Source organism: Vulpes vulpes, chromosome 7 (assembly GCF_048418805.1).
Source record: "Vulpes vulpes isolate BD-2025 chromosome 7, VulVul3, whole genome shotgun sequence".
Lineage (NCBI taxonomy): Eukaryota > Metazoa > Chordata > Mammalia > Carnivora > Canidae > Vulpes > Vulpes vulpes.
The window spans coordinates 17961884-17987018 of NC_132786.1; the positions used below are offsets into that span (position 1 = coordinate 17961884).

At 43.3% G+C, this 25135-nt stretch overlaps 1 protein-coding gene across 9 annotated transcripts in view; it reads left to right on the forward strand.

Annotated features, from left to right (window-relative positions):
* The window catches only part of LOC140599790 (adenylate cyclase type 1-like), a 271616-nt gene that overhangs the window by 215101 nt on the left and 31380 nt on the right, over nt 1-25135 (forward strand). For 7 of the 9 annotated variants that reach the window (XM_072764990.1, XM_072764985.1, XM_072764982.1 and 4 more), the window contains 2 exons: nt 9842-9918; nt 20635-22063. In XM_072764990.1, the coding sequence (XP_072621091.1) occupies nt 9842-9918; nt 20635-20676 (119 nt within the window). In that variant the 3' untranslated portion in view covers nt 20677-22063. Of the gene's footprint in view, nt 1-9841; nt 9919-19644; nt 19823-20634; nt 22064-25135 lie in introns of those variants that run through there. The other 2 variants (XM_072764984.1, XM_072764981.1) reach the window with 2 other exon arrangements.

A 25135-nucleotide genomic window follows, 5' to 3' on the forward strand; every position in this document is an offset into this window, starting at 1 on the left:
TTGCATCTGAATCTTTGGGGTAAATCGCCAACAGTGCAATTGCTGGGTCATAGGGCAGGTCTATTTTTAACTCTTTGAGGAACCTCCACACAGTTTTCCAGAGTGGCTGCACCAGTTCACATTCCCACCAATAGTGTAAGAGGGTTCCCTTTTCTCCGCATCCTCTCCAACATTTGTGGTTTCCTGCCTTGTTAATGTTCCCAATTCTCACTGGTGTGAGGTGGTATCTCATTGTGGTTTTGATTTGTATTTCCCTGATGGCAAGTGATGCCGAGCATTTTCTCATGTGCATGTTGGCCATGTCTATGTCTTCCTCTGTGAGATTTCTCATGTCTTTTGCCCATTTCATGATTGGATCGTTTGTTTCTTTGGTGTTGAGTTTAATAAGTTCTTTATAGATCTTGGAAACTAGCCCTTTATCTGATACGTCCTTTGCAAATATCTTCTCCCATTCTGTAGGTTGTCTTTTAGTTGTGTTGACTGTATCCTTTCCTGTGCAAAAGCTTCTTATCTTGATGACGTCCCTATAATAGTTCATTTTTGCTTTTGTTTCTTTTGCCTTTGTGGATGTATCTTGCAAGAAGTTACTGTGGCTGAGTTCAAAAAGGGTGTTGCCTGTGTTCTCTTCTATGAGTTTGATGGACTCTTGCCTCACATTTAGATCTTTCATCCATTTTGAGTTTATCTTTGTGTATGGTGAAAGAGAGTGGTCTAGTTTCATTCTTCTGCATGTGGCTGTCCAATGTTCCCAGCACCATTTATTGAAGAGACTGTCTTTCTTCCAGTGGATAGTCTTTCCTCCTTTATCGAATATTAGTTGACCATAAAGTTCAAGGTCTACTTCTGGGTTCTCTATTCTGTTCCATTGATCTATGTGTCTGTTTCTGTGCCAGTACCACACTGTCTTGATGACCACAGCTTTGTAGTACAACCTGAAATCTGGCATTGTGATGCCCCAAGCTATGGTTTTCTTTCTTAAAATTCCTCTGGCTATTCGGGGTCTTTTCTGATTCCACACAAATCTTAAAATAATTTGTTCTAACTCTCTGAAGAAAGTCCATGGTATTTTGATAGGGATTGCATTAAACGTGTAAATTGCCCTGGGTAACATTGACATTTTCACAATATTAATTCTGCCAATCCATGAGCATGGAATATTTTTCCATCTCTTTGTGTCTTCCTCAATTTCTTTCAGAAGTGTTCTATAGTTTTTAGGGTATAGATCCTTCACCTCTTTGGTTAGGTTTATTCCTAGGTATCTTATGCTTTTGGGCGCAATTGTAAATGGGATTGACTCCTTACTTTCTCTTTCTTCAGTCTCATTGTTAGTGTATAGAAATGCCACTGATTTCTGGGCATTGATTTTGTATCCTGCTATGCTGCCAAATTGCTGTATGAGTTCTAACAACCTTGGGGTGGAGGCTTTTGGGTTTTCTATGTAGAGTATCATGTCATCGGCGAAGAGTGAGAGTTTGACTTCTTCTTTGCCAATTTGAATGTCTTTAATGTCTTTTTGTTGTCTGATTGCTGAGGCTTGGAATTCCAGTACTATGTTGAACAGCAGTGGTGAGAGTGGACATCCCTGTCTTGTTCCTGATCTTAGGGGAAAGGCTCCCAGTGCTTCCCCTTTGAGAATGATATTTGCTGTGGGCTTTTCGTAGATGGCTTTTAAGATGTCAAGGAATGTTCCCTCTTTCCCTATCCTCTGAAGAGTTTTGATCAGGAATGGATGCCGTATTTTGTCAAATGCTTTCTCTGCATCTAATGAGAGGATCATATGGTTCTTGGTTTTTCTCTTGCTGACATGATGAATCACATTGATGGTTTTCGAGTGTTGAACCAGCCTTGTGTCCTGGGAATAAATCCTACTTGGTCTTGGTGAATAATTTTCTTAATTTATTGTTGGATCCTATTGGCTAGTATCTTGTTGGGAATTTTAGCATCCATGTTCATCAGGGATGTTGGTCTGTAATTCTCCTTTTTGGTGGGGTCTTTGTCTGGTTTTGGAATTAAGGTGATGCTGGCCTCAGAACGAATTTGGAAGTGCTCCATCTCTTTCTATCTTTCCAAACAGCTTTAGGAGAATAGGTATGTTTTCTTCTTTAAACGTTTGATAGAATTCCCCTGGGAAGCCATCTGGCCCTGGACTTTTGTGTCTTGGGAGGTTTTTGATGACTGCTTCAATTTCCTCCCTGGTTATTGGCCTGTTCAGGTTTTCTATTTCTTCCTGCTCCAGTTTTGGTAGTTTGCGGCTTTCCAGGAATGCGTCCATTTCTTCTAGATTTCCTAATTTATTGGCATAGAGCTGTTCATAATATGTTTTTAAAATCGTTTGTATTTCCTTGGTGTTGGTAGTGATCTCTCCTTTCTCATTCATGATTTTATTAATTTGAGTCTTCTCTCTCTTCTTTTTAATAATGCTGGCTAATGGTTTATCTATCTTATTAATTCTTTCTCTCACAGCTGCGAGTCTCCTCCCGACGAGTCCTTTGTGCAGTCCTTCGGTCCCGGGGGGTGTCACTGGGCCCCGTCCTCCTCCCAGTTGATGCGCTGGGGTTCCACCTGCCTGCGCCTCTACGCAGTGCGAGCATCGGGCAGCCGGGAGGGCCTCGGTTATTTGCCCACTCCGCTGCAAGTTCCTGGAGGTCTTTGCTCATATTTTAATAAACAAAATAGGGTAATGGGGAAGGGAGGGAGAATAAAATAAGCAGAAATCAGAGAGGGAGAAAAAAACATAAGCGACTCTTAACTCTAGGAAACAAACTGAATCTGCTGGAGGGGAGGTGGGTGGGGGGATGGGGTAACTGGGTGATGGGCATCAAGGAGGGCTCGTGATGTAATGAGCATTGGGTGTTACATGCACCTGATGAATCACTGATCTCTACCCCTGAAATTAATAATATGCTATATGTTAATTGAATTTAAATAAAATTATAAAGAAGAAAGCAAGCAACGTGAGATCCAGAATGAGCTGCTGCATGCATGTTTAAGTGACTGATTAGTGAGTAGTGGGTCTACCTTCAATGTCATACATTCAAGTTCATGAGCTGAAGTAAGCATCATTTTTTACCTTGGAATTTAGGAGCTTTTTACAACCATGTGAATAAATATTCTAGACGTTTAGAAAATTTAATTTGGTTCTGGGAATTTACATGATTTGTCTGAGTTTACTTCACCCCAATGAAAATAAGCTGCGTACTCTGTAAACATACTGTACCTTCTCTAGATTCTCTTCTTTGAACCCTACTGCCTCAACCTCTAGTATTAACGCTCTTTGTGGCCTACTTAAAGCCTAAACTCCACCAGAATAATATTGTCTTTATGAGGTCCTTTTGAGGACTAAGAGATAGATTACAGAAAGCAATTCTATGACAAAATCAAAGTATATGTGTAAATCAAAAGCATATTCATGCAAATGGATCACAATGCTTTTTCAACTAATCACTGTGGTGTGACATTTTGAACAATCTGAAGTAAGTTAATAAAGCTCTCGAGTGAAACATCTTGATATTTTATAAAGCTGCATGCTTATAAAGCTGACCCTTTGGTTATTACAAACAAGAGCAAGTATCTATCTTTGACAATATGTTGATGAACACAAAACTTGAACAAGATGTATACGTATGTTTTCCAAATTTGACATTAAACAAAAGGAAAAAAATAAATTGAAAATGTATGAATGCTCAGGTGAGACCTACTAGTATCACCTTTGAAAAGGAATGTACAATTAAAATAGGTTGATTAGGGCAGCCCGGGTGGCTCAGTGGTTTAGCGCTGCCTTCAGCCCAGGGCATGATCCTGGAGACCCAGGATTGAGTCCCACATTGGGTTCCCTGAATGGAGCCTGCTTCTCCCTCTGCCTGGGTCTCTGACCCCCATTTCTCTCCCTCTCTGTCTCTCTGTCTCTCATAAATAAATAAAATCTTTAAAAATTAAATAAAATAAATAAAATAGGTTGAATGATGTCACCTAAAATGCTAGTGTAAGTAACTCCGACACACCATCCCTTCATGAAGGCAATGATCAAGCTGACAAAAACTATTGGAATCAACTTTTTCTGACTTCTAAAAAACACAAAACCTGGGGAAGGGCTTAAAAGAAAAAAAAGAAAAGGGTACTGAATTTCAGTAAAACAGTCTGACATTTTAACTTAACCACCTACCATGCCACACTCCCCAGCTCTGTGGTCACCATGAGGACAGTGGTCTACTTTCCTGGGACAGTGTGCTCATGCCAGCAAGACTGATTGTTCTCAGAGGATTGTGGTTGTGTATTCTGACCTCCTTGGGGACTCCAAGAAGCACTGACTCAGGGTCTTTCATTTGTTTGAGGCAGTTTCAAACTGCCTCAGAGCTTTTAGGAGCTCCTGGGTGACACTGCCAAGAGCATGTCAGTGAACATACTAGCCACACCTGTCTGGGCAAGGGGCCAACCAGAGAGGCCAGAGGCAGGCAGACCGAAACACCTGGGAAGGAAGATGCTGGAGATTATCAAGGGGCGAAGGACACCGAAAATCTGCTGTGTGCCAGGCAATCCAAGGGCCATGCTGATGCCCGTGGCTGGACATATTCTTAGAAAACCCTTGAGAGGACCACATGAGTTTGCCTTCAGCACCAGGGCAACAGCAAGGGAAGGGAAGACAGAGTTAACTCCCTGCCTGCGCCCTGTGGGGCGCAGTGCAGGGGCGTCTGCAGTGACCAGCAGAGTGCTTCGTGGTGGCTTGCTCCCGGCGTTTAAGGGGCTCGCTCTTAGTCACAAGGTGACCGCTAGGCTAACAGAAGAGACTTCAGGGCACTCCTAACAAAGACCCTTTACAAAAAGTTGAGAAAAGCATTAAACAAGTGACACCATCCACACAAGTTGTAAACAAACAAACAAACCCAGAAAAGGCAGAAGAGTGCCGTTTCCAAAATTACCATCTGTGATATTCGAAATGTCAATATTCAACAACAGAAGATGGCAGTCACTCAAGGAAAGGAAGTACCGTTCATGGGAGTGGGCAGGGATTGGTAATGAAACTGAGGACCATGCTCCTAAGGAAGTGGCTTTAAAAGAACTATTTCAGTGATGCCTAAGAAATGAAACCTAGGGGTGGGGAGCCCCTAGGTGGCTCAGTTGGTAAATTGACTCTTGATTTTGGCTCAAGTCATGAGATCGAGCCCTCCATGGGCTCCATGCTTAGTGTGGAGCCTGCTTAAGATTCTCTCTTCCTCTTTTCCTTCTCTCCCTCCTAAAAAATGAAACCAGAAAGGATTCATTTTTACCAAATCAAGAGTTTCAATACATCGTGATAGATTTTAAAATGGAGTTAAAAATTCTGGAGTTGAAAAGTACAATAGTTGAAATGAAAAAAATCTATATAAAAAGAGGGTTCTAGCATTGGATTTGATCAAGAGGAAAACTAATCCATGAACATAAAGACAAATCATTTGAAATGATCAGTCAAGGTTTATGGATGAGCCAAAGATGATCTTTGCATAGCAGACCTCTGTTTATTTTTTCACAGCAGGCAGAGACCTTTAACTCAAAAAACCACTGTCACCAACCTCAAATTTTTACACACTGAATGGATTTAAACATAGCCCAGATTGGTAGAGGTTAAGCCAATTATAGCTTAGCCATATCTTCTGTGCATATCCTGTGGATCACCACCTGAATCTACCAACAGTAGATAAGATAAATCATGAATATTGGTGTCCCTAAGATCCTGTCATCCATTCATAATTCCCTGGCTCAGAGACTCCATATCCCGATGCGAGACATCATCTCACTAAGTAAGCCCTTCCTCAATCCCTCTCCTCTGGGGAGTTTCTTTTCTATCCTAGCTTTCTGGGTGGTGGCCCTATACTGTTGCCACTGAAAGATATCCTGTGAGGGACCTCTCCATTCAATTAAGCTGTCAGCGTGCCATCCAAATAAGTCTCGTTGTGTGATTATATAATTATACATTATCAGCCCTTTGCTGAAGTCCCTCGATCTCAGCACAACTGCCCAACACACATCCATGGGTCAGTGGAGATAATCCTACCAGAACGGGGCCTCCTCTGAGAAGGGAGTGTGTGCATGAATCTTAGGGGTCCTAGGACCAGCAGAGGCCCCAGGACTGGCCCCTTCCTTCCTGGAGACACCCTGTGCGATTCCTGGCTGGGCCACCAGATGGGTCTCTAATAAAGTGGTTTCCCAGAATTACAGTTCAATACAACTAGAACTTGGGAGTAGGACATGTATTGCCTTAGTCAGACAATAGAATTGGTTGCTCATCATCCTCACACATGACTTGACAGTGTGTTTCTACCCTAACTGTCCCATAGAATCATTGGAGGAGATTTTTTAAAAATGATGTATCAGTTTCAACCAGGGATGTGCTCATTTACTTGGTCTCTAGCCCATGGTTTTAGGATTTTGCTAGTTTGGCAAGAGTACAGGTCAGCTCAGGACTCCTTGGAGTATTTCCCCTTGATGTTTAAGTTCAGTCCTGGTTTTGGTTGAGGGAAAACATTTCCAAGCCTTGGGGCCGCAGCACGGGAATCCCTAGGGAAATCCCCTCTGTGAGAATGTGTATTTCACTCAGGGGGAAAGTACTTTGCACTAATTATTTAAACAAAACAAAACAGCTTAAGTGATGGCTGATAGGGCTCCAGTAGGATAAAATACCTAAACCTATTTTCTGGTCTGTGGGGGTGGGGTGGTGAACAGCCATGGTGCTATCTAAGGTGACTGGAGGATGCATAACTCAGGAATTACCTTAATAATAATATATAGACTGTGGTCACAAAATAAACTTTTTCTCCTACTCTTAGCTCAATTCAGAAGTTTGGAGACAAAATACAAAGAGATTTCCGGAGACTGAAAGAGAAAAGCTGCCTGTCTCTCTGGCACCAGGTTGCTTCCAGTAGCAGAGACAAAGGCTGAGGGCCACCAAAAGTCTTTACTGGATATCTTTGATAGTGCCTGTCTGACCCCATCTGACCAGGGCCATGACCTTCTGAGAAACCTGGCAAGTGGGGCTGAAGGTGACCCTTGTGCCACCGCCAGGGCATTAAGGCAGACAGACCATGGTGATGCGAAGTTGGACTAAGTGGAGCTGAGTTGTATGGAAGGGGCCTTTGGAGAAAGGGGAGACTCAGAGTCCTGATGAGTCTCTAACCCACATGCCCGGAAGTACAGACCTGGATCTACAAAGAGAAAACTAGAATACCAACATTTAGCTTCTTTAAAAGAGATTTTATTTTTCAAATATTTTTCGGTGTTGATCTATAGTAAAAGTTAAAACTTCTTAAAAATTTTTACTTTTGATATTACCAGATCATTTCACATTCCTATATTTATGCCACATTTTTCATAAACTAAAGGACCAAAGGTAATCCTCTGCATACGTGCTAAAAAGTGCTTTATTATTTTTTTAAAGTTTTATTTCTAAGTAATCCCCACACCCAAGGTGGGGCTCGAAGCCACAACCCTGAGACAAAGAATCGCATGCACCACCACCGGAGCCAGCCAGGCACCCCAACAGTTAGATCTTACTTATTTTTAATTAATTTATTTTTTGTTGGAGTTCAATTTGCCAACATATAGCATAACACCCAGTGCTCAACCCATCAAGTGCCCCCCTCAGTGCCCGTCACCCTGTCACCGCCCGCCTACCTCCCTTTTCACCACCCCTTGTTCGTTTCCCAGAGTTAGGAGTCTCTCATGTTCTGTCTCCCTCTCTGATATTTCCCAATCATATTCTCTTTTCCCTTTATTTCCTTTCACTATCTTTTATATTCCCCAAATGAATGAGACCATATAATGTTTGTCCTTCTCTGATTGACTCACTTCACTCAGCATCATACCCTCCAGTTCCATCCACGTCGAAGCAAATGATGGTTATTTGTCGTTTCTAATGGCTGAGGAATATTCCATTGTATCCAGAGACCACATCTTTTTCCATTCATCTTTCGGTGGACACCGAGGCTCCTTCCCCAGTTTGGCTCTTGTGGACATTGCTGCTGGAAACATCGGGGTGCAGGTGTCCCGGTGTTTCATTGCATCTGTATCTTTGGGGTAAATCCCCAGCAGTGCAATTGCTGGGTCATAAGGCAGATCCATTGTTAACTCTTTGAGGACCCTCCACAGTTTCCCAGAGTGGCTGCACCAGGTCACATTCCCACCAACAGTGCAGGAGGGTTCCCCTTTCTGCGCATCCTGTCCAACATTTGTTGTTTCCTGTCTGGCCAATGTTGCCCATTCTCACCCGTGTGAGGTGGGATCTCGTTGTGGTTTTGATCTGTATTTCCCTGATGGAAATACAGTGATGCGGAGCATTTTCTCATGGGCTTGTCGGCCACGTCTATGTCTTGCTCTTGCCATTTCGGTTCATGTCTTTTGCCCATTTCTGGATTGGATTGTTGGTTTCTCTGCTGTGGAGTTGAATAGGTTCTTTAGAGATCTTGGATGCTGGCCCTTTATCCGACGGGTCATTTGCAAGTAGCTTCTCCCATTCTGGAGATGGTCTGTTGGTTTTGTTGAGTGTCTCTTTGGCTGTGCGGAAGCTCCTCATCCTGATGAAGTCCCAATAGTTCATCTTTGCTTTTGTTTCTCTGGCCTTCATGGGTGTATCTTGCAAGAAGTTGCTGTGGCCAAGTTCGGGAAGGGCGTTGCCTGTGTTCTCCCCCAGGGTTTTGATGGAATCTCGCCTCACATTTACATCTTTCATCCATTTTGAGTTTATCTTTGTGTCTGGTGTGAGACAGTGGTCCAGTTTCCCTCCTCTGCATGTGGCTGTCCAGCGTTCCCAGTGGCGTTTATGGAGGAGACTTGTCTTTTTTCCAGTGGATGGTCTCTCCTGCTTGGTCGAATATATGGTCTTGACCATCGAGTTGAGGGTCCACTTCTGGATTCCTCTTCTGTTCCATTGGTGGCTGTGTCTGTTTTTGTGTCTGTAGCACACTGTCTTGGTGAGCACAGCTTTGCAGCGCAACCCGAAATCCGGCATTGTGCGGCCCCCCGCTGTGGTTTTCCTGGCTACTATTCCCGTGGCCATTCGGGATCCTTTCTGATTCCACACAAATCTTCAGATGATCTGTTCCAGCTCCCTGAAGAGAGTCTGTGGTATTTTTGATAGGGATTGCGTTAATTGTGTAAATTGCCCTGGGTCACATTGACATTTTCTCAATATTGATTCTTCGGATCCATGAGCATGGAATAGTTTTCCATCTCTTTGTGTCTTCCTCAGTCTCTTTCAGACGTGTTCTGTCGTTTTTCGGGTTGAGATCCTTTACCTCTTTCATTAGGTTTATTCCTAGGTAGCTCATGCTTTTGGGTGCCATCGTAAATGGGGTCGACTCCTTGATTTCTCTTTCTTCAGTCTCATCGTTAGCGTCTAGAAAGGCCACTGACTTCTGGGCATTGATTTTGTACCCTGCCACACTGCCGAATTTGCTGTATGAGTTCTAGCAGTCTTGGAGTGGAGTCTTTTGGGTTTTCTAGGTGTCCGGTATCATGTCATCTGCGAAGAGGGAGAGTTTGACTTCTTCTAGGCCGACTTGAATGCCTTTTAGTTCTTTTTGTTGCCTGATTGCTGAGGCTACGACGACTAGTGTTATGTTGAATAGCAGTGGTGAGAGTGGACATCCCTGTCTCGTTCCTGATCTTCTTCGTGGAAAGGCTCCCAGCGTTTCCCCCTTGGGAATGATAATTTTCTGTGGGCTTTTCGTAGACGGCTTTGAAGATGCTGAGGAATGTTCCCTCTATTTCTATACTCTGAAGCGTTTGGATCAGGAATGGATGCCGTATTTTGTCAAAAGCTTTCTCTGGATCTATTGAGAGGATCATCTGGTTCTTGTTTTTTCTCTTGCAGATCTGATCAGTCACATGGAGTGTTTGCCGAGTGTTGAACCAGCCTTGCGTCCCAGGGATAAATGCCACCTGGTCACGGTGAGTAACTTCTCAATGTACCGTTGGATCCTATTGGCTCATATCTTGTTGAGAATGTTTGCATCCGTGTTCATCGGGGACATTGGTCTGTAATTCTCCTTTTTGGTGGGGTCTCTGTTTGCTTTTGGACTTAAGGTGATGCTGGCCTCATAGAACGAGTTTGGAAGTATTCCATTTCTTTCTATCTTTCAGAACAGCTTTAGTAGAATAGGTACAGTTTCTTCTTTCAACGTTTGATAGCATTCCCCAGGGAAGCCATCTGGCCCGGGACTTTTTTGTGTCTTGGGAGGTTTCTGATGATGACTACTTCAGTTTCCTCCCGGGTTATCAGCCTGTTCCGGTTTTCTATTTCTTTCTGTTCCAGTTTTGGTAATTTGTGGTTTTCCAGAAATGTATCTGTTTCTTCTAGATTGCATAATTTATTGGCATATAGCTGCTCATAATAAGTTTTTAAAATTGTTTGTATTTCCTTGATGTTGGTGGTGATCTCTCTTTTCTCATTCATGATTTTATTAATTTGAGTCCTTTATGCTTTTTTTCTAGAGTCACCAGTAGCTTTATAATAGTGCTTCTGTATTGGGTTTCTGACATTGAATTGTGATCCAGAGTTTGTAACTCTGTGGGAGAGAGGGCTGTTTCTGATTCTTTCTTTTGAGGTGAGTTGTTCCTTCTAGTCATTTTGCTCAGTGTGGAGTGCACAAAAACAAATTATACTGGAAAAAGGAGCAGAAGAGAAAAAAAAAGAAAAAATAAAAAAGAATAAAAAAAGGGGGTGGGGAAACAACAGAAACAAACAGAAAAGAAAAAACAAGGGGGGAGTATCCTCTGATTCTATATAGTGTAAATCCCTCAACTTCCCCTAGAACTTTCCAGTGCTGCTTGGTCAATACTTGGCTTCCCCTGTCCTTCCAGCTGGTCTTCTGGGGTAGGAGCCTGCTGTGCTGATTCTCAGGTGTGTGCTGCTGGGGGAGCTGCCCCGCCCCCTGCCAGGTGCCAGGCTCAGTGGGTGCTGTTTATCCAGTGAGGCCCCTGCTCAGTCCCAGGCACAGGGGACACCAGGAGGAACAGCCACACTGGTGGCGGCCAGCTATCCAGCCCTGGAGTCAGCTCCCGCAGTAACTACCACAGCTCCCAGGCTGCAGGGGCCTGGATGCTCTGGGGATGGGGGGCGCCGATCCGACCAGCTCAGGGCCGCCCAGTGGTAGGAGCGTCCTTGCTTTCCTGTGCCCTCCCAACCTCTGCCTGTCCTGGGGGGAGCACCAGATCTTGGGCTGTGTCCCCTAGTGCCCTGGGCTCTGGGGCCTGTGACACTGTGAATGGACCTAAAGTACCACGATGTATAATTTAAAAGCATCAGAGTAAATTTTCTGCCGTTAACTTATCTTTTATTACAAATAAAATTCATAAGCCAGTATAGAGGTTAAAGAAAAACAAAATATGGAAACAGTGCAATGACGGGGAGGGAAGCCTCTGTTGGGCTGCAGCTATCACGAGCCCTGCGGTAGGAGCTGAGGTGGCTCCTGAGGTGGTTCAGGGGGTTGCTAAGGGGTCAAAGCCAGTTGCTCCAGAGGCAGGTGGCGGACCCATTCCCCCAACCCTTTGGCACTTTGGGGACCCTGACTGCAGGCGCCAGGGCCTACTCCTCCACCGGGTGGCTGAGGGTGCAGGTGGCTCCTCATCAGGGTGGGGAATCATAGGTGCCAAAACCATGTACATTGACTTGGATTCAGCAGCTGGCATCTCAGCTTGGGCCAAGCCCTCACCTCCAGCAGCCAGGAGTGGCTCGGTCACCTCAGGCCCTGAAGGTGCCGCAGGACCCACAGTCGGAGCTGGGGTGGGCTCCTGAGGTGGGTTAGGGTGTTGCTCCGGGGCCGAAGCTGTAGACCCAAGAAGACAAATTATCATCACCAGGACGGACTTTCCACATCCCTCCCAAATCAAGGACACTCTTACCACCGCTCAGCGTGTGTGAGTGCAGAAGCCCTGGGACGTCTCCCCAGACTGCAGCCCGTGGGGATGGGGTGTGAGCCTACCCAGTGCTCCTGGCCCAGCAGCATGGAGGCTTGATCTGTGTGGCCCACCCTGTCCCCAACTCGGCCACCCCAGTCCTCCTCACCTCCACCCTCAAACTCCGCTTGATGCAGGTTTATGAAACGCCAAAGGTAACGCTCCGCACGACAGTCGAGCACTGAGCCTGGCACTGGTACTGCCCTGTGAATTTCAGCAGCTTTGTCAGGGCAGGAAATTCTGGGGCATCGTGGAAGTCCTCCTCATAGTAGTCCAGCCAGATGGGCAGGAAGGAGGTCATGGCGCTGGGGAGGGACAGGTGGGCAGAGGCGTCAGAAGACAGGGCTCCTCACACAGAGGTGTCCTGGGGAAGCCCTGCAGGAACCAGGGCCCTCGGCCTCCCGTGCGGGGCTGTCGGAGGCCAGTGCTGCTCCTTGTCCACCTGCCACCTGGCGGTCTTACCTGCCACTGGCTTGCTCACTGAGGAGGGGCTGGCACGAAGCCTCTGTGCGTGGGAGCCCATGACCAGCGGTGTGACCATCACTGTCTTTCCCGGGGAACCTTCCCTCCTGTGGGTCTGCCCAGCCTCACTCACGAGGGGCCCCCAGGGGGTGTCCTTCCACTGACTCTAATCTCCCACGGGCGGGGGCCGTCTGGTCCCTGAGCCCTCACTGGCTCTCCTGAGCACCTGCCGTGCACCCGGGTCCAGGTGCCACCAGATTGGTGAGTGCGATGCTCCTCACAGCCTCTGCTCTGGGTCCCAGGTGTGGGGCAGACAGAGGGTTGGGGGAATGGGCATGGAGGAGGTCCCTTTGGCGTCCCAGTGCTCTCCCACAAAGCCCGCACCCCACCCACGGCTCTCCTTTGCTGTTTTCCTGAAGGGGCCTCAGACCTTTACCCTGTCACAGGAATTGCAGATGTGTGGGGTGAGGGTCCAGCAGCCCCTCTGACCCACAGCCCCCTCGTGGCCCGCCCTCCTGGAGACGGAAGGCTCCCCTGCATGAGCCAGAGCTCACTCACATTTCCCACTGGTCCCGGATTCCTTCCTTCTTGCAGGAAGCTACGATGCATCGATATCTAGAGGAGGGCGGGGGGCATCACATGAATCATCCTGGGGACCCGACCTCTCCTCATAGCTGCTGTCACCCTCTGACCTCCGACTAGTCCGGAGCCCTGGGGGGCTGTCCGCTCTGTGCGTGGGGCCACGGGCAGCTCCTGGAGAAGTACCTGCACCTGCTGGCACTTTCTGTATGATTGAGGAATGAAAGGGCTCCAGCCAGGCCCTGGCCGATATCCAAGTGGGCCTCTGTGCCCAGGTGTCCCCGGGGACCCCTACTCCAAATGCCCCAGGATACAGACCCCAGATGGACTCCCTTTCAATGGCAAAACAGGCCAGCTCAAGACCCTGGTGACGGTGGGGAGGCGGCACACGCTTTGTCATGGGGAGAGAACGATGACTGCTGAGCACAAGCACAGCCCCTCTAGCCGACCTGCCACAGGCCAGGCCCCGGGGGCTGCCCTACAGGACCCAACTAGGCCCTGTGTGACTCTACTCCAGTCGGAGGAGCAGCCCGAGGGGCCGGGAAGTTCAACCACATTCCCCAAGACTCCCAACCAGTAGTTAGCCCATCCCCCTGGGCTGTGGAGGGTCAGGGAGCTCACTTTGCAAACAGCAGGTCTAGCACCTTCAGGGGTGCCATACTCCTCGACCACATTTAGAAATTCAAATAGGGACAGATTGTCCAAGCGCAGCAAGGCAGGCACCAGTTCTTCTACCTCCTGCTCCAGCAGCTCCCTCCGGCTGGGGGTGGTCGGGCAGATCCGATTCCTTCTCAGGGCTGAGGCCCTTTCAGCCTGAGGTGGGACAGAGGGGACATGCAGCCTGCACTGTAGCCTCCAGACCACCTGGGAGTTGGACCGCCGACCAAAGCCCGAGCTCAGTGGCTGGGGGGGGCAGGGAGGGCAGGAGTGCCCACAGCAGGAACTCGGGGCTTGACACCTGCAGCTCAGTCACTTAGAATCTGACTCTGGGTTGTGGCTCAGGTCATGGTCTCAGCATCCTGAGATCCCGCCCCTGGCAGGCTCTGCCCTTGGGGCAGAGTGTGCTTGAGGAGCCTGTGTCTCTGTCTTCTGCTCCCTGCTCTCTGCCTGTCTCTTAAACAAACTATCCAATAAAGAAATAATCTTAGAGGATAAATTTTCAAAAAAATTTGGATCAATACAAGGACCTAGTGGGAAAGGTTAGTGTCCCAGGTCCCTTGTCAGCTGAGTTTTGGCAGCACCTCCCTGCATTAACGTCTTCACCCCTTGTCAAACCCCACATCTTAAAACTTCTCTGTCATATTTTTTAAAATATTTTATTTATTTATTCATGAGAGGTACACACAGAGAGAGGCAAAGACACAGGGAGAGGGAGAAGCAGGCTCCACACAGGGAGCCCGACGTGGGACTCGATCCTGGGACTCAGGGATCACGACCTGAGCCAAAGCAGTGGCTCAACCGCTCAGCTACCCAGGCATCCCATCTGCCATATTTTTTAAAATAAAATTATTAGAGAAGGGATGAGCTTGGATATGGGGCAGACAAAGCTGTACAAAATAAAAGAGAACTTTTGAAAATACACCAAGGTAAGTTCTCACATCCAACTAAATGTTTTGATATTTTACATGTCTCCTCCCACTACATCTTTATAAAAGCAAGCAACATTGATAATCCTTCATCTCAATTGTAAATTGACTCCCTGTCAAAGCATTTTCAAAAAATACAAGAACTTTCATAGTGGTGACATAGAATATCAAATGTCAAGTTGAATTTGAACACTATGTGCCTCGTAAGTGGAACTTCACAACAATATTCTAGGCTTGATTATTTATTAAGAGAACTTAGAATCCCATATAAGGCTAATGTTCTGGTCATTGCCCTACAAGTCATCACTACACTAATGTCCCTTTTTGCTCCAAAGTACATTTCAATGTGTGTGTGTGTGTGTGTGTGTGTGTGCATGCATATGTGTGTATGTATGTAATACATAATTTTAAAAATCCAGTCAACCCTTAATTTACTGTTCATGATGATGTTAAGTTAAAATGAAAGGAATGTGGTCTGTTCTTGACTTTTTCAATGCGTTGCTATTTCATAGTTCCTAACACATTAATTGTACTCAAATGAGCTTCCCACATTACTTAAGAGGGCAAATATTTGGATCCAGATCACCTTAAAAATTTGCAAAATTTATAAAGGATATATAAAGCTTGTTAAAATAATTTGTAAATTATTATATTTCATAAAAATACAAATTCTAAAATAATAAAATAGGCTTGAAACTAGAAAATAGTAAAGAAACTTTTGTCTGCCTTGATACTTAGAGAACATCAAGCCTGATATTGCTAGGACTAATAAACAGCTGGATCACCCAGCTGACTATTCTCTTTGAGAAAGGTTATCCTGACTTTGGAATGGCATGAGTCAGACTCTAAAGGAGAAGAAGTGGTTCTGAGGACATTCAGATATGAGCACCAAGAAGGTAATGAGTCTGGAAATCCTGTGATACAGAGAAAAGTAAGAAGAACTGGGGAAAATTTTAAATGAAAAAATTGTGTGTATCCAACCTGAAACTATTTAAAAAACTATCATGTAAAGAAAGTTTATAAAGAGCCTCATTAAGTTTATGAAACAAAAATAGAAATGATGGCAGGGATTTTATGAGAAAGCACATTCTAATCAATCTAAGAAATAACATTCTAACAGCAATATTTTATTTTTGGAGTTAGTAGTTTATTATCCTCCAAATCAGATGAAGTTAGTGGAGATGGCTTTCAGTGAATTTGTGCTCTTGGTGAGATGCTGGACTCAGAGAAGTATTGAGGTTCCTTCCATTTCTAGGGTTTCTTTTTTAAGTACTGATACCACAAAAAGTGTTAATGAGTTTCCATAGTTCTCTCTAACTTTCAAATAAAGAACATATCAGGCTACATGATACCTACTTACCATTAATATCTTATATGTGTATCTTATTTTTTTTATTAAGGTTACAGACCAGAATATGTCATCTATCTCTATGTATGGAGATATAAAGATACAATCACATACTATATCCATCTACAGACCAGAATATGTCATCTATCTCTATCTATAGATAGATATGGTATGCAGCTATATCTATATCTACATCACTATATCTATATCTCCATACATAGAGATCGATGACATATTTTTTTTTTTTTTAGATGGCATATTCTGGTCTATATCTTTACTGCCAGAAAAGCAGGATTAATTTTTTCTGATAAATTTTTTGACTTTAGCAGATAATAAAGAATGACCTTAAAAAACATTAAATATCTCAAAAAAACCATTAAATATCTCAAAAAAATATAATAGAGAAAAATAAAAATGGCTCATTATTCCACTTCCCAGAGATAACCACTATTAATATGTTGGTTCATATTCTTTTCCCTCTTTCTGTTGATACAGACTAGTCAAAATATATTAGTGTCTTTTCACACACATGGAATAATACTATTAATACTAAAACTTTATGTTTTTCAAAGTATTTCTTGCCTCTACTTCCACATAGATTGATCTTCTTCTTTTGGGTGACTCTGTTGTATTCTATTCAATGAACCTAAGTTTATTTAACCGATATCCCAGTTGAATAAGGGGCTTGTTTTGAGACCTTAACTATTATAAATGGTGCTACATAATATTTATAACAATATTATCTTCATTACAAAGACTAATAAACATCTCTCAAGTACTTATGAGGTGCCAAACACTTTCTTACACACTTTATAGACATCATTTCATTTAATTCTCAAAGGACAGTGAAATCTAGACATGCTATATAACTTGCCTAAGCTCACATATCTAGAAAGTAATGGCATTAGAAACGACAAATACCCACCATTTGCTTCGACGTGGATGGACCTGGAGGGTATTATGCTGAGTGAAATAAGTCAGTCAGTGAAGGACAAACATTATATGGTGTCATTATTTGGGGAATATAAAAAATAGTGAAAGGGAATAAAGGGGAAAGGAGAGAAAATGAGTGGGAAATATCAGAGAGGGAGACAGAACATGAGAGACACCTAACTCTGGAAAGGAACAAGGGAAAGTGGAAGGGGAGGTGGATGGGGGGATGGGGTGATGGGCACTGAGGGGGGCACTTGATGGGAGGAGCACTGGGTGTCATACTATATGTTGGCATATCAAACTCCAATAAAATATATATATATATATATTTAAAAAAAGAAAGTAATGAAGTGGTAATTGCAACTCAGGTCTGTCTGATTCTAGAGCTCAACACTCACTCAGCAAATACTTCTGTGCATACATTTTTGTATGACTTGTGTTAGTACACACATGGTACATTTATAAACATAGTATCGCTGAGTCAAAGGTTATGCAATATTTGAACTTCAACATGTATTTTCAAATTAATTTCCAAAAAGTTTTACCAATTAGCACTCATTAGTGCAGAAAATCAGAGCACTACTTTCTCCATACTCTTGCCAGCATTGTGTAGTATTTATCTTCCCCCCCATATGATAGGCAAAATAATTAGTGTTATTAGTGTTGTTTCAATTTTCATTTCTTTAATAATTTACTGTTTTAGTAATAAAATGTATATATTTAAATATCATTCTTGTCATCAGCTGTTGCATTATACCTCATATGCCTATCATCTCTGTTTTGGAGAAGTGGCATAGAATTCTCAAGAAATTTTTTTTTGTGCGTTTGTTTATGTGTGTGTGTGTGTGTGTGCAGTACATTATTCATTCTCTGTATCACCACATATATCCAAATTCATTGTTTTTCTTTTTTTTTTCTGTTCTTTGGAATTTGTTTCTGGGTTAAGCACAGTCAGTTGCCATGCTGCCAGCAAGTTCCCATTATTCAATTCAACAATCGGTTAAGGTTTCTTTTTTTAAAAAAAGAAATTTATTTATTTATTCAAGAGATACACACACACAGAGAGAGAGAGAGAGAGAGGCAGAGACACAGGCAGAGGGAGAAGCAGGCTCCCTCAGGGAGCCTGACCCGGAACTTGATCCCGGGACTCGATCCCGGGACCCCAGGATCACTCCCTGGTCCAAAGGCAGCCGCCCAACCGCTGAGCCACCCAGGGATCCCTCAGTTAAGGTTTCAGGACTTGGGCAAGGTAACTGACTAGAGAGTAGGAACACACCATTTAAAGTTGCTTTTTTTCTCATAAAAATAATGGCAGTTATGGAAAGAGAGAAGAAAAACTTTTTGAAAACTAACGTGATATGAATTAATACATGTATACACACATGCATATGTACATGTTCTTTTAAAAGAGCGAAGAGGGATCCCTGGGTGGCGCAGCGGTTTGGCGCCTGCCTTTGGCCCAGGGCGCGATCCTGGAGACCCGGGATCGAATCCCACGTCGGGCTCCCAGTGCATGGAGCCTGCTTCTCCCTCTGCCTATGTCTCTGCCTCTCTCTCTCTCTCTCTCTCTGTGACTATCACAAATAAATTAAAAAAATAAATAAATAAAAGAGCGAAGAGTTCAAGGGAAAAATAGCATTAAAAGAAGAGCTGTTCAAAAATTTTCTTAAATTTTAACAGTCCTTCAGAAAATAAAAAGTGATTAAAGAATTTGAGGTCAAGAATTCTTAGAAATTAAGAAATCAACTCACCATTTACATTTCTTTTTTAAAAATAGATTTTCTTGAACGAATCTTTATTCACTTGCTGTGTGCCCTTTTTTTTTTTTTTTAATTTTTTTTTTTTTTATTTATTTATGATAGTCACAGAGAGAGAGAGAGGCAGAGACATAGGCAGAGGGAGAAGCAGGCTCCATGCACCGGGAGCCTGATGTGGGATTCGATCCCGGGTCTCCAGGATCGCGCCCTGGGCCAAAGACAAGCGCCAAACCGCTGCGCCACCCAGGGATCCCTGTGTGCCCTTTTTTTATAATAAATTTATTTTTTATCGGTGTTCAATTTACCAACATACAGACCATTTATATTTCTTTTAGAGTCCCTCTATAGGAGCACCTGAGTGGCTCATGGATGACCATCTGCTTTTGACTCGGGTCATGGTCCTGTGATCCCAGGGCCTGGGATCGAGTTCTGGATGGGCCTCCCCATAGGGAGCCTGCTTCTCCCTCTGCCTGTGTCTCTGCCTCTCTCTCTGTGTCTCATGAATAAATAAACGGAGTCTTTAAAAAAATAAAAAAATAAATTCCCTCTATACACTCCAGCAAGTGTATAACGCATTGCAGAAAAATGCACCGGCGTCCACCAAATGCTACCAAGTCTAGGAAGCAGTCAGGGTTAACATTTATTCCAAGTGGAATAACGTGGCACTCAGCTACATCTAATGGCATGAAGATCAACTAAGGCACACAAAAGTACTTGTTTTTTGTAATATATTCAAAGGTACAGCCATTTGCTTTGCTTAGCATTCTCAAGACGATAGTTTTGTCAATGGTGATACGAGTAAGTATGATTATGTTATGGAGTTATCATCAATAAAAACAAAAGTGTCATAAATGCTGTCCTTAAACTTGGAACCAATTAGCAGCACCTATAATCATTCTCCTTAATTATTCTCATTTTCTTAGAGGAGAAGAGAGGAGAACTTAATGTGTATCAGGTTAAGTGTTTCCTCCCTAAAGTTAAATACTTTTTTCTATAATAATCTCTAATGAATGCATGTTTGATATTTTATACTTCTTTTCTTTTGCATGAGCAGACCTACTGACGTTTTCCACCTTGTTCAAGCAAAAATGAAAAAGAATGCTAAGTAATTACAATGTGGAACAAGCCTTTTTCTTTTTCTGAGTGTTACTTGGAAGAATGCATCTTACTACAAAGCCAGTATTTTTTCTTCAATTAATATAAATAGGAAATGGGACAGATTAAGGAATTGGGTATGTGGTTTATCTCTGGTCTGTAATTTGTTTAAAAAGCAACTCCTATTTCTTTTCTAACCTGTTCATTTCTCTCCTCTATGTAGCTTAAAAAAGAAAAAAAGACCACCTACATCCACACAATATCATGTCCCCAAAAGCCAAACTTTAAAAAAAAAAAAAAGGAAGCATCAGTATTTATGTAACTTTTCTGCTCTAACAGGCAAATGTAACACAAAAGGCAACAAAATCTACATTATGATTTTATGATTATTAATTTGAATATGAATGGAAATGCCCAATTCCAAAGCTGGTTTAAACTGCAAAATTAATATACTGTGCTGTGAGTCATTTTTTCCCCTAATTATATGGTGAAATCATTAAAAAATAATGATTAAGTTCACTCAAAATGACATTGTAAAGCTTGTAGAAATATAAAAGCAGAATCTTTACATATATGTGCATGTGTGTATATATATATATATATATAAATTTCACTTTTTTATCATAGTTCATACTGCAAAGATTTTAAGGAGATTGACTTTTATCTTAGAATTCCTATTGATGAGGATAACTACCTAAACATAAACAAACAAACTGACCAATCTGTCAATGGAATACTACATATTAATTTCATTATTGGTTATGTACATTGTATTATGAACATGTTTTTACAATTGCAGAAATGTCTGCTTTACAATGAACATTGTTTATTTGAAAAAAGAGAGATTAGACGATCTATAGCTAGAAAAAAACTGAGAAAAAATTTGTTTATTTTATTTTGTATATATCTGACTTATTTATTTATTTATTTATTTATTTATTTATTTCAGAGAGAGAGAGAGCGAGAGAGTATGAGCGATGGGAGTTGGTGAACAGAGGGAGAGGGAGAGAGAATCCCATGTGGAATCCTTTCTGAGCACAGAGCCTGTTCCGCAGCTCAATCCCAGGACCCAGAGATCATGAGCAGAAATCAAGACCTGGACGCTTAAAAGACTGAGCCACCCAGGTGATCCTTAAGTTGATTTTATTTATTTATTAATAGAGAATTGCTTAGAGCCAGAGTATCTCTCTTTGCATTAGCTGTTTACAAAATCAAGCTGAGTTCAGTGTGTAAGTCAATCTTGCAAATCATCCATAGACTTACCAATAGTTCATGATAACCTAAAGAGTAAGAATATGTGTCTCAGGAAAAACAGACTCATGGGAGAATAGAAAAGGTAGAACAATGCGGTAAAGTTCCTTTTCATAGGAAGTATCACAGGAAACTAAACAGAATCACATGATAGTAGCAACTTGCTCTAGTCCCTTCCCCATTAACTGACATAATTGGCTCACTCACTGAGGAGCAGTCAGGGATGCTCAGCTTGAGGTGTTGAAGAAGGTACATTATCTCGTTTGTAACGGAGCATCTGGGGCCATTATGTAAAGCCATTCTGCTCATGTAAAAAGATGTTCCTAAGACTTTAGAGCCAGCTATATATGGAGGTCCAAGGCAGAATTAAAAGTTTAGTTTTCATGACAATCATTTCGTGAACTTCCATTCATATTGGTCATCTTTTAACCAAACAGACTAGCAAAAAGGAAGGGAGGAAGATGAAACCAAATTTGGTCAAGTTTAACTGTGCAAGGTTCAGTGTGAACCGTTCCTCATAGAGTAGAACTAAGGAATTCCCTGATCAACAAAAACTTGTTTCCTTAGAGTTTTTCCATTTCCTCCCATTTTTTCTCAACTAATGTAAATTATTGCCATCTTCTTTTAGTCTTATCAGATGACTTTGGCTTATCATCAAGGCCTTTTGTAGCCTTTTTTCCTACTTGCAAATTATCTACTTCATGCAGATTTCATTTTTCAAGTTTGGGACAGTAGTTCATGAAACAATTTCAAATTCTATTCCCATGTGTATTACATGTTGAGCTGTAGATGTTCACATGTAATGGAATGTTTAATTTTCATAAGTGTTGGACATATGGAATTGTATCTTCATGTCCATGCTGATTCAGTTCAACAAGCATCTATTGACTTCTCTATGCCAGACTCTAATTGGGATACTTGGCCTATACCAGTGAACAAGAGAGAAAAAAATTCTTACTATAGTGCTTCTTACATCTTATAATATACATTCTCTAGTTCTGCTCCGCCCACGAAAAGTTTTCCATTTCCTTCCATGTTATTCATTCTTATAAGTACTACTAGAAAGTTTCCAATGAAAACTTGTGCTAATGTCCAATAAAAAGAATAAAAAAAGCAAACAGGTAGTACTTAAATTGTGTTCATGTGTTATGCACTGCTATAAACTTGTTACATATATTAAGTCATTTAATCTGCATAACAAGTATACGGGGTGGAGACTGTTTATGATCATCATCCATACTACTGAATATATCAGTAGTCATTTCTCCTGAGTAAATACCTAGAAAGCAATTGCTGGATGGTATGGGAAGTATATTTTTAACTTCATAAGAGATTGCAAGTTTTCCTCTAAATCACATTCCTACCATCAATGCCTGACAGACCCCGTTGCTCTCCATCTGTGCACTGCTAGATATTGTCATCCATTCTGATTTGGTCCTAAAGATGATATGTAGTAATATCTCATTATAGCCTTTTTTGAAGGATAAAAATATTTTATTTAAGAGTTTTCTATACATTTATACCTCGTAAATATTTAGACATAGGAGATAGTAACTACTCTTCTCTATCTGACAAATGTGTGGAGGGGAGCCGTTTCAATAGTCCCTGCCCATAAGCAGTTGTAAAGACGGCATACTTCTTATGAACCAACTCTGATTCACAAAAAGAGTATTTGTCTCTTTTCTCCACCCTACCAATTATGCTAGCTTGATATGTTCCAGAAGCAGAAGCCAGAAGTGAAGGAACAGAGTTAGGGGACTGAGGTTTAGAGGGATGAAAAACACTCCCTAGAACCTGTGATTTTATTTTATTTGAATATGTTACATAAATTCCACCGGAAGACTTAAAATTCTATTTTGAGATCTGCCCTACGACCCAGCAATTGCACTGCTGGGGATTTACCCCAAAGATACAGATGCAATGAAACACCGGGACACCTGCACCCCGATGTTTCCAGCAGCAATGTCCACAATAGCCAAACTGTGGAAGGGGCCTCGGTGTCCATCGAAAGATGATGGATAAAGAAGCTGTGGTCTATGTATACAATGGAATATTCCTCAGCCATTAGAAACGACAAATACCCATTTGCTTCGAGGTGGATGGACCTGGAGGGAATGATGCTGAGTGAAGTAAGTCAATCAGAGACGGACAAACATTATATGGTCTCATTCATTTGGGGAATATAAATAATAGTGAAAGGGAATAGAGGGGAAGGGAGAAGAAACAGGTAGGAAATATCAGAAAGGGAGATAGAACATGGAAGACTCATAACTCTGGGAAACAAACTAGCGGTGGTGGAAGGGGAGGTGGGCGGGGGGGGTGGGGGTGACTGGGTGGTGGGCACTGAGGGGGGCACTTGATGGGATGAGCACTGGGTGTTATTCTGTATGTTGGCAAATTGAACACCAATAAAAAATAAATTTATTATTAAAAAGAATAAAATTCTGTTTTGATTTGTTTGTCCAAAAAATACGTATTTTAATACCAGTGATAACTTAAAAATAAATATAATTCTTCCTTACTATATAGACAGTAAGAATACACAGACCAGATAACCTGTTCTTCAAGCTACAAGGACCTTCCAATCATTATCTTGTCTAACACCATGCTAGTAAGAACACGTTATCAACTATGATGTTTAGAAAGGTTACCTAGGGAGAATAAAACCAGTTATTTTAACCTATATATTTTGTGGTTCAGGCGCTGATCAATGCACTTTGAAAATAACAATACTCAAGTGATAAGAGTTTATGCTTAATTCTTAAATCTTTCACAAGGTACAAGCTCAAAACCATTATACTCAATATTACAAATATGAAAGCCAGTGTCTTTTAAATTATGTAAGTTAATTTCTTAGAACTTATCCAGATGAAACTACGCAAATTATAACTTATCCTATAAATAATCCATGTTATACTCACATCTTTTTAAATCTACAATTCGTATGTCTTACAAAAATTCTCGCCATTGTCTGCTAAACTTGTAGAAATTTAGAAGATGGAAAGAATTTTAATTTTGTGGCCACAATCATAGAGTCCATGAGGGTTCGGGTAATATCAGGGGCCTTAGCACGTTCCTTAGGGCCCTACCTCGGGACCTGGACAGCGGGGCGCGGAGCAGCGGTGGGGGTGAGCGGGGAACCCGGCCTGGCCAGTCCCGCTGCAGCCAGCCCAGGGGCGACCCGGGGCCTCCCCCGCCGCGCCCCCCCCCCAGCATCCCGGGCCCCTGCCTGCCCCCCGCGACCCCACCGGGCTCAGGTCCCGCCCTCCCCGCTGGGGGTCCCTCCCGGCCCCCCAGGCTCCTTGGCCCAAGCCCCCCCCTCCCCACCTCCCAGCTCCAGGGCCCCTGCCCGCCCCCCCCCACCCCGCCCGGCCTCAGGTCCCGCCCCCTGCGGGCCGCCCTCAGCCCCCCATCGCGCAGTGGGGCGCTGCTTACCTCAGGCCGAGTGCGGGTCAGAGCCCTGCCCCAGCGTGGAGCCGCCCGTGTGGGTCCCGCTCCAGGCCGCGGCTTCCCCAACGCCCGCCCGCTCGGGTCACCCCCAGACTGATGCGCCTCTGCCCCCCGCGCCTCCTTCCGTTAAGGCCCTTGGAGCCCCGAGCGCGCGCCGCGGGGGCCTGGCCTGGGCGGGGCGCCCGGCGGGGGAGCCCGGGGCGCGCGCTGCTGCTTGGCCACTTTGGGCTTTAACCTTCGCTCCTCCCTGTGGGCTGTCGGGTTTTCTAATTACAGGAAACTAGAGGACTTGAGCGGGCTGAAGCCACTGCTGTCACTGCCACATTCTTTTTTAGGTATGACAGGGCCTTGGATCTATAGACCAGCTTCTTGTTCACCAGGAGCACCCCCGGAATGTGCATTTTCGTGTCGTATCCACAAATGCCTGTTTTTATTTTTTTCTATTTTTATTTTTATTTTTATTTTTTTTATTTTTATTTTTTTATGATAGGCACACAGTGAGAGAGAGAGAGAGGCAGAGACACAGGCAGAGGGAGAAGCAGGCTCCATGCACCGGGAGCCCGACGTGGGATTCGATCCCGGGTCTCCAGGACCGCGCCCTGGGTCAAAGGCAGGCCCTAAACCGCTGCGCCACCCAGGGATCCCCAAATGCCTGTTTTTAAATACTTCATGCACATGTTTTTAGCAGAGAGTCAAGTTTTAGTTCTATGATTATGCTTATTTCTGTCTGTACGGTTGCTTTTGTAATG